This window comes from Nicotiana tomentosiformis, chromosome 7 (genome assembly GCF_000390325.3).
Source record: "Nicotiana tomentosiformis chromosome 7, ASM39032v3, whole genome shotgun sequence".
Lineage (NCBI taxonomy): Eukaryota > Viridiplantae > Streptophyta > Magnoliopsida > Solanales > Solanaceae > Nicotiana > Nicotiana tomentosiformis.
The window spans coordinates 61939827-61949683 of NC_090818.1; the positions used below are offsets into that span (position 1 = coordinate 61939827).

The 9857-nt window shown below is 33.2% G+C and overlaps 1 protein-coding gene across 1 annotated transcript; it reads right to left on the reverse strand.

Moving 5' to 3' along the window:
* Positions 1 to 5536: 5536 nt before the first annotated feature.
* Positions 5537 to 6598, reverse strand: LOC104105702 (transcription repressor OFP6). The gene has a single exon (XM_009614073.3). The coding sequence runs from the start codon at positions 6480 to 6482 to the stop codon at positions 5901 to 5903; it is 582 nt and encodes a 193-aa protein (XP_009612368.1). The 5' UTR covers positions 6483 to 6598; the 3' UTR covers positions 5537 to 5900.
* Between the last annotated feature and the right edge of the window lie 3259 nt (positions 6599 to 9857).

The window sequence follows — 9857 nt, forward strand, 5'->3', positions numbered from 1 at the left end:
ATTAAATTCGGTATGATTTGATTTTTCTCCTTTCGGTTTCGGTTTATTCGGTTCGGTAACTTCGGTTTATTCGATTTGAATACTAACTAGTGCATAGAGTCATAGACGGTAATATTCTTATTTAAAGTACTCAAAAATACAAAACTAAAAACGTTTGTTGACAAAAGTTTTGTCTAAAACCAGCAAATACTAACCTAGAGAGAGAAAAATATCTTGTCACTTGCTTAGAGTTAATTAATGAACTTAAAGATTAAAGGAAAGTAAAATTTTAGATTTTTTATATTTATGTAATAATTAATAAAATGTGTATTGTGTAATATAATATATATTTCGGTACGGTATCGGTATTTTGGTATTTCATTTTAAAATACCAAATACCATATCTAATACTAATTGTTTTTAAAACTTAAACCAAATACCACACCGAATACCAAAATATCGAATACCGAATACCAAAATTTTCAATTTCGATACGGTAATTCAGTATTTACTAAATTATGCACAGCCTACCTAGACCGTCTTTTCTTGCAATTTCTTTTCTTCGTAAACCTATTAAATTTCTAAGTTCCCATCTTTAATTTTCTCTTTCTCCTGTTCAAGCAACGGAAAAGCATTTCCATTGTATAACTAAAACGTTTTAATTAAAAAAAGAATCAACACATATTATATTAGATTGCATCTTTATTTTTAGTTTAATGTACCAAATTTGTTATTAAAAAAAAAGTTACTGTACTTCTCAATGTAGGTTAATTTTATCTTATACTCCTTCCCTTTCAATTTATATGAACATATTTCTTTTTTAGTCCGTGTAAAAAAGAATGACATCTTTTTTCATTTGAAAATAATTTATTTTTATGCAATGATTTATAGTCACACAAAATATATGTGTCTTATTTTACATCACAAATTCAAAAAAAAATTCTTTTTTTTTAAAATTCGTGTTCAATCAAATAAGTTCACATAAATTGAAACAGACCGAGTAATATATAAAAAAACGTTATACACTTTCGCAAAACTTAGATCTTTGTACTGTTTCACAGTTAGGCATGATATAATGATGATATTGAACAAGTAGTGAAGTACTAGCGAGCTCGTAAACATTTCATTTTTCAATGTGTAATGATTACAACAGAACTGTTGAAAGAGCAATATGTTATAAAGACAATTCTGCACAATAATTAGAGTCACAAAAGCTTCTTTTTAAATAACTGAAAGGGTTCTTTCTTTTGTACTTTTGGAGCAAAGCAAAGCCATGGAAAGCCTTAAAAGAAGAGGGTCTTTACTGAAATTAAAGATCTGTGTACTGAAAAATCTGAGATAAAATATGGCTATTTTGCCTTGGTAAAGTAACCCTATCACAGGACGTAGTGAGTGAACTAATTAACTCATCTCTGTTTTTCCTTTGCTTTAAACGAAGTTGTGAATGTGTTATCTCTAGTAAAAAAAGTTTCTAAGTAGCTTTTGTCAGATAGCATTTTACCCTTTAATATTGTGCGAATCAAAATTTAATTGAGTTTCAATATATGTATCAGAAATCGGGTAAAAATATATTAGAAGTGAAATAATTTTAATTTTGAAGTGAGTATAATTTATTTGCAAAGAAAGTAGCATTACACGCTTTTATTTATGTATTTCTCTTTCTTTTTTTAAGCTTATTATGAAATGCTTCTTTTTCCTCTCGATTCAAGTAAGATCGATAAATATTTATTGGTCTTTCAAATAAGAGGGTCTCAACTCTCAAGTACAATATGAATTCTTCACTCCACATATTTTACCAGTACATTAAACTCGTTCCTAAAATGAAAAACTCTACCTTACGAAGTATAAAATTGCCGTATAGGGAGCAAATTAATTATTCAAAAAAGAATTTTTCAATAAAGAGTATTCTCAATTGCATAAACATAAAAAGAAATGTTTCTATCTTACTTTTTTATTGCTCTGGAAAACAATTCTCTTAGACTTCTCGTGACCTACCTCACAATTTATTTCTATTCCAAATTTGCCCTTTGAGGAGGATGCTCGTCTCTATGTAGACATAATGTACTAGGAAGTCTTTATTAATCAGAATCGTGCTATAAGAACGGTGCAAACATCTTTCGCAACATTATTTTGTATGATATTTTAGTTGGTCTTATTTATAACCTTTTCTAGAGGAGCTATTTAAAATTATTTTTACACGGAGATTATTAATCAAAATATCAGAAAACATTCAAAATCTAATTGTTACAATCTATTTCTTGCTACATATCCTAGAGGAAAATGTAAGAGAGCCGCTGAAAATTTGACGGTTGAATGAAGGAGAAGGGTTCAACATCATGGTTGTATGCGTGAATTGATACACAGATTTCCCAATCTAAACTTAATTCTTCGATTTATTAAGGTTTTTAACATTTAACTTGTTAAACTTTAAAATTAAGGAAAATGGTCAAATTTGTCATTGTTGCTATCTGAGATTACGTAACTTTATCCTTCGTTAATTTTTTTTTATCTAATTTTACCTTGTCGTTAAGAAAAAGTCTCATCTTTCTTTTAACTTATAATGGAGCTCCAATTTAAAGTTAATTTTGAACCGTAATTAAAATTTACCTTTATCTCAAAGGATCTGGCGAATGGAGTATAACCATTTTATAGATCGGGCTTCGCTTATAATAAGAGCAAATACAAGGTAATTTACAATGATCGATAACTATATGAATGGGCTAAAAGTTTAAGAGATGGTCAAATTGAACAATTTCAAATTGTAGAACAATAAATTTAAACATTTTCCATTAAAATTATAAGATTAAATATATTGTCATCGGAAACACTGGGTTTAGAAATGAAATATTAACTGATTATAAATAGTTGTAAGTTTAAAGTGTTAAAAAATATTTTTATATATTAAAACTAATTTTATGAATAAACAAATTTAAGTAGAAGATTGATAATAAGCAATATACTTGTTGGCTATAAACTGCAATCACCAGTATTTTGTGTGTTGAGGGGTTTGGTTTGGGGGGGGGGGGGGGGTTGCATTTTCACATGTCAGGACAGGGGAACAATCAATAGGGGGGTGACCCCATTTGAGTTTTAAGGCAAATGGCGAAAGAGCCAAGAAAGCAAATCCTTTAATGATAATTAGTTGTTGGTATGTGTACAAACTTCCAAAGCTCATACAAAACCCTATTTACCACTCTCATTTAATTGCATTTAAAACTATTGTCTCTCACTCTTTTCCCTTTACTTTATTTATTGCATTTTCCAAATTATTTTATGGTCCATTGTCCAAGTCCCAACGTCTATCTTTCCCCTCCATAAGAAGACTGCAGCTCCAAACCCCGTAAGAATCTTGACCCAAGTATAGAAGAATAGAAGCTCCAACTTCAAAGTGCGACTCATCTTTGTTCCCTTTATTATATAAACAATTGAAAGTAATTAGTATAATGTTTTTGATCGAAATAAGGGAGCACGAAGAAAACAAACAGGAAAATAATTTCAATGGAAGGAAAATGAGGGAGAATTAGAAACCAAGTACTTATACCTTTTAAAATCAGCTTCAAAAGAAAGCTGTAACATTTTTTTTCTCTTCATATTCACTTTAGAACGTTGGCTTTTGTCACTAAAAGTTTCTGAAACGGATTGTGACTGAGAAAATAGATTCTTTTTTTTTTCCTTTTCATATGGAATACTATCTTCTTCTTCTTTTTTTAAATTTCTTCCATTCATTATTATGCAAACAAGAGAAGAGAAACTTGCCTTTTCTGTAATGACTTTCCTTAAGAAGACATTATTGCACTCATTTCATGTTGAAGTCGGCTTCAAATATTCAACTTCTTCCTTCCTTATCACGGAGAATATGATGAGATGCAGGAAGTGACAGGATTTGCTTTGATTTTCCTATCATATTAATTTATTTATTATTTAAAGAAAGGGTAAAATATTTTATAATAGATTTTACTTTTCCTAAAAGAAAAATATAAATCTTTTTCATATTTGATACTTAGATTCTTTTTTGGAGGAAAATATTATGGACATTTATAAATTGATAATCTCTCTTTTACAGAAAAATACGATAACATATCACAATGTAGTCTTTAAGAGAGTCTTGTTTAAGGGAGAATTTATTTTCTTGAGTTATTTTTTTTTCTCTTTAGTAGATTGATGTAAGTCAATTGATCAAATCATATTAAATTGTGATGTCTTCTTTGATATATTTCTCTTTTATCGTCGTCAAAGTTTTCTTTGCTAGCTTTCACATAATGCTTTATTATTCTGATCCAAATAAGTTGTATTAAAGCTATTGGTTCAGTGAGGTTAAGACAGATTCAAATCAAGTTGCAACCAATTTGACGATAATGAAGAATTTCGTCCCAAAAAAATCTGTTCAAAATACTTCATGTGGAGATAAATTTTAACCATATTTTTCAACATTTCTGATGTATTTTTAAAAAAATAAAAATTATTTTTAACAATGCTTACTTTTAATACATGAACTTCACTTTTAACCTTACTCACTTTTTAACGTGATGTTCCACTTTATCCTGGTGACTTTCACACAAGGCTCCAATGTGCAGGACTCTAATTTTTAACATATACTTATGCCCCGTTTGTCCATTATTTTTTTTCTTTTTTCAATTTTTTTTTTTAAAATATGTATTTGTCCATGAAATTTTACAAGTTTTTGAAAATGATTTTTTCAAAAATCAAAATGTGGTTTTGATCACTTTTTTAAAAAAATCAGAAAAAAAAATTTTCCCCACTTACAAAACTGTAACATTTTTTCAGGTGAAATACATGTCCAAACATAATTTTAAATTCTAAATATATTTTTCAACTTAACTCCAAATACTATATTTTTTAAAAAATTACAATTTTTATGTCCAAATGCCTACTTACTTTTAACCATGACAAGCAACAGTAATAAAGATTATGTGAAGAGGACATATCAAACTTTATCAAAAAACTTCAAGCAAAAGAGAAAACTATTAGAGTTCACTGTGATTTTCTTATCGGATTTTAGCTATTACTTGTTGGAGAAATATCAAGAAATAAATCGGACATGTTTGGAGTATTGACTCATTATTCATTTGGTCTGCAGTTAAGGTGGTCCCAATTGTTTCAAAAACAAGGTGAATGTTTTTGACCAATTTTTTTTTTCCTATTTATAAAGTTGTGTTTGATTGTCTTGGGGAGAAAAGTTACTTTTGCCCAAAATATTTCGCCTTGTTTTCGAAACCTTAAGAATTTGGCCAATGTTCATCCTAGGACTTGAAATCAACTATTCCCACCTACTTACGGGGTACCTGTTTTATTTTAATTTGTTTGTACATTGGTCACAAAATGGCACTTTGAATTTAGTATTTCTTTTTTGTTCCTCGGCAAAATAGAAACTATACATAAAGAGGACGTTTTAAAGAAACTCCATACCATGCATGGAAAGTACCTTTTTTATTTTATAAAGTAGCACCTTTACCTAACAGGATAAAAATGATTTCTTTTAAATGAAAACTATTCCAGATAAAGTAGAAGAAAAAGAGAGGAAAATAAGGACAAAAGAAAAGCAGAAACAAGAACAGTACATTACTAATAATAGATTACAATTTTCACAGCATTTTTGACCACCCCTTGACTACATAATACAATTTCTTTTTCTTTTATCCGTAATCAAAAAGGCTGTGAAAATAGAACCCCCTTTTTAGTCCTAACCCTAAATTAAAGAAAAAGAAAAAGAAATAACATTAATATAGTCTATAAATATTTCTAAGAAAACCATCTAGTAATATTAATGGGTCCCATAGCCTCCTTACTACTACGGCAACACTACGTACACTTAACGTGAAATACTTAATAAACCAGACTTACTGATAAGACAAGTTACGTCAATAAAAAAAGAAACCACGAAATCACGTATCACGTGATCATCACCTAAAGGTCACGTGACCTCCGCCATGCAAGAACGGAGAACTCGCACCAACAGCACCAGGCCTTAAAGAAAAAACCCCATTCCAGATCTCAGTAAAAGCCCTCACAATAATTCCATGGTAATAAGGAGAATTCAGCTGCAAGAAGCAGTGGAGCAGCTCTTTTAAGTCATCCTTAGAATAAATCTCCTTTTCAAGAATCATCTGCAGCATTGACTGCCGGAAATCCAAGTATGGGTCGTCGGAATCTTTCTCGACGGCGACGCTATCGCCGCCGATCCGACCGAATCCCTGAACGGCCCTTAAGCTTTTGATATCTGAACAGTCAGTAGTACTGTCGGAGGAGTAGTTATAATTAGCTGGTGGAGTTTCCATGTTGGGTGAGAAAGTAGTTGTCGTAGTGTCCCAAGAACTAGAAGAAGAGTAGTTAGAGTAGTTTTTGTGTTTCTGGGATTGAGGGGCTTTCTTGTGACGAGGTTTTGGGTGAAAAATGCTGGAGAGTTTAGGCCTAGTGCAACTGCTGCTGCAACCAAGTTTCACTGTCACATTGCTAAGAATTATCCTTCTTTTGTGACTTGACATTGTAGAGATTCAGAGTGAGGGATTTTTGGTTGTAAAGGGTAAGGGTTTTATGTGAGATTTTGTTTTAAGAAAAACAAGCGAGGAGTGAGTATTGAAAGGTGCATTGTGAGGGAGTGAGGGGAAAGTCACATATAAACTGTCCATGTGAACTTTTAGCTACAAGTAAAAAGAAGGTTATCTCATTCATCTTTATGATAGTGTAACAGCTAGTTGACTTAACTTATTGATGACAGTCAATTTAGGGTCACCCATTTTTCTTTTCCTTTTATTCTTTTCTTTTCAAGGGTGAGTTATAAATATATTTGCCTTGAAGTTTGAGTTTAGGAAAGTTTTGCTCCTGGTAATGTGTTTCAGTGGGTTAAAGCAACATCCTTTCACTAGAAAGAGTTCAACTAAAGACACGGTAAGCCAAAAAAAAAAAAAAAAGACACGGTAAGCATTATTCTTTTTCTTCTTTGGAAATATGAAATTAAAATTATTACTTTACAAAATTTAATAGAAAGGATGACTTACCTGGATACACAGATTTTTCAAAAAATAAGTGGAAGGAAAAAACTTATCCGCACCTAATATTTACAACAAGCTAATAAATAAATAATATTCTTTTTGGTGCAATTTATATAAACTTACTTGATTGGGCACAGAGTTTAAGAAAAAATTAAACACTTTTAAAACTTTTGATTTTAAACAAATCATAACATTTGTGTGGTTATAATTTTTTTGAAACTTGTGGTATTAAACATGCCAGAATATTTATGTGACTATAAAGCTTCTCATTAATGATAGAAGTAAAAAATTTTGTTAAATTGCTTTCCAATTTATAAAGGGATCATTCTTTTTGAAACGCACAAAAAAAAAAGTTCACGTGAGTTCTTAATGGTACGTCAAATAAATCGAAAAGAAAGAGCGGTGTTGTGAGAAAGCAAATGAAATAGCAAGTGTTTATCCTCAAAATCGGATAACAATTGAATTTGTTAGTGGTTATAAAGACATGTGGATTAACTTGATACAAAGCGATAAATTAGATTGCAATTAAAATAAATAGCGATAAAATAACTGCAAACTACAGAAATTGGATGATTTCAATTTAAGAATGCCAACCACCCTTGAGTTGAATACACTTTTATTGACAGAAAAAATATCAAAGAGTAGGAGCTTGAAAAATGTATTGCTTATGAGCGTATGTTACAATGTTCTTCATGGATTGTCAAGTCTCCTTTATATATTGAGGGAGACCTATCCTTTAGGGTATTATTTAATTGTACTAAAAAAATATAAGTCCTTGATTTTGAAGACCGTTGGTTCCCTTTTTGACTAATTCCGTAATTTCTGCCATACTGATTGGTTAATGGCAAGAATCACGTACCCTTGTCGGATGAGTTGGCAGAGCTTTCTTCGAGACCGTTAGAAACATGACCGGTTACGCCTTCGGTAGACTCGAGGGCAAATCTGATAATCTCGATGGCTAGTTTTGATGATGCTTTGGGTTCGATCTTGAATATTATATTCCGTCCTCGGCTGACCATGTTGGATGTCAGATCGAACCTCGGACTTTGATTTTTACCCTATTACAGATGTACCGACCTTGGCCCTCCGTTTCTCAAGCTCGATCGAACACCGAGCTCGATTTTACCCATACACAGATAGTCCCCTCGTTTTTCGGAAAGTAGGTGACTAAAAATGATATGAGCCTCAGATTCTCATTTCGATATATCATGACGTAAGAGACAAAATACGACGTCAAATCCTCTTGTTTTTCGGAGAGTAAATGACGAGAAACGATACTGGCCCCCGATTCTCACTCTGATAAATCATGACGACGGATTCATGACGTAAGTGATAAGAACAGGTGAAAACGTCCCGTCGGTCCAGTCTTCAAGGCATTAAATGGGTGTTAGTTGATGGTCGGCCACTACAGGAAGCGAACCGCCGTTTGAGAAAACTATAAATACCCATTTCATTCATTCATTAGAACTTTTACATTCAAAGATTTGCTCTTGTGTTTTGAGAAAACTTTATCACTCTCATCTACTGGTTTTCTGAAAGCTTAAGTTCAAACTTCTTCCCTTCTGGTTTTCTGAGAGTTATTATAAGTTATCTGATAATTATACCTTCTCTTCTAGTTCTTTTGAAAGTTTACATAAGTTATTTCGCTAAGCACGCCTCCTCTTTTACCAACAATTTCGTCTACATTGTTTATAAAAAATGGCAAAGACTTCAAAATCTGTTCTTCTTTATGTTGTTACTGAGGAACCAACATGGAACCCCCTCTAAAGTCGTTTGTCCCTTCGGGGTGCCCAACCGGGGACGACTTCAAGATCGAGAAAACCCCTTGTTACCGGGTCGGTGAGAGCTGGTCTCAAGGTACATATGTACTATTACTGCCAGCATCCTCGATAAGGTCAAAGAGGACTGCAACTGGGAAGATAAACTCGTAGTGGTCCCTACCCCCGAGGAATCGATCACCACCTACGTGGAGATTTTTTAAGTGTTTACACTTACTCTTTCACGCTGGGTCCTTTAGACCCAATTATCATAGCCTTTTGCAAAAGGTATAAAGTGACGCTCAGGCAGATCCATCCTTCATTTTGGAGGATTGTTATTCTGCTTCGTTTCTTTGTGAGCAACCTCGAGGGGTGTTCATTTACCCTCGACCACCTCATGCGCCTGTATAGCCCTCGACTTTACCGATGGGGATTAATCAAGCTCGCACGTCGAGCCACTAAGGCTTTATTCTCGAGCATCGACGAGGATCGAGACCAGGGCTGGTTGGGCCGATTTGTTCGAGTGAGGACCTAGGATTGAATCCCGATTGCGGACATGCCATTTCCCGAGAAATGGAACATGAAACGTAAGTGTAACTTCACCTTCAAAATTTCTTTTATTGCTTTTCGTTTCCCTCCCTTCTCATCAATGTTATGTGATGATGCAGTTGTTTCCTAGATGCCGGATATTGTTCCTTGACTCAAGGAGTAGGTCGAGGGCATTGCGACACAGAGACCTTATTCTGAGCGCTTATGGCGTGAGCTCTCGAAGGGCCGATGGGAGGCACATAACCATGATGAGAATGTTTTCTCTAAGTTATATTTGATCTTACTTTCACATCATCAATCTCTGAATCGTTTTACTTTATTTTTGCAAGTTTAACAAACGATGTCGAAATGAGGCCTTCATCAGCCGATGATGACATATACGCCGATCCCCCTGCTCCGAAGCAAGATAAAGAGAAGAAAAGAGGAAAAGCTCTGAGTTCCTCGAGCCCTGAAAAGAAGAGACCGAGGAAGCGACTGGCGCGCAAACCTAAGAATGCCAGTGCCCGAGAACTCTCGTCGGACTCACTCCATTGGTTGAGGGATAAGTCCGAAGAAGAAGAAG

Coding starts and splice junctions, on each gene's coding strand:
- LOC104105702 (XM_009614073.3), bottom strand. CDS start 6,482: ATGTCAAGTCACAAAAGAAGGATAATTCTTAGCAATGTGACAGTGAAA.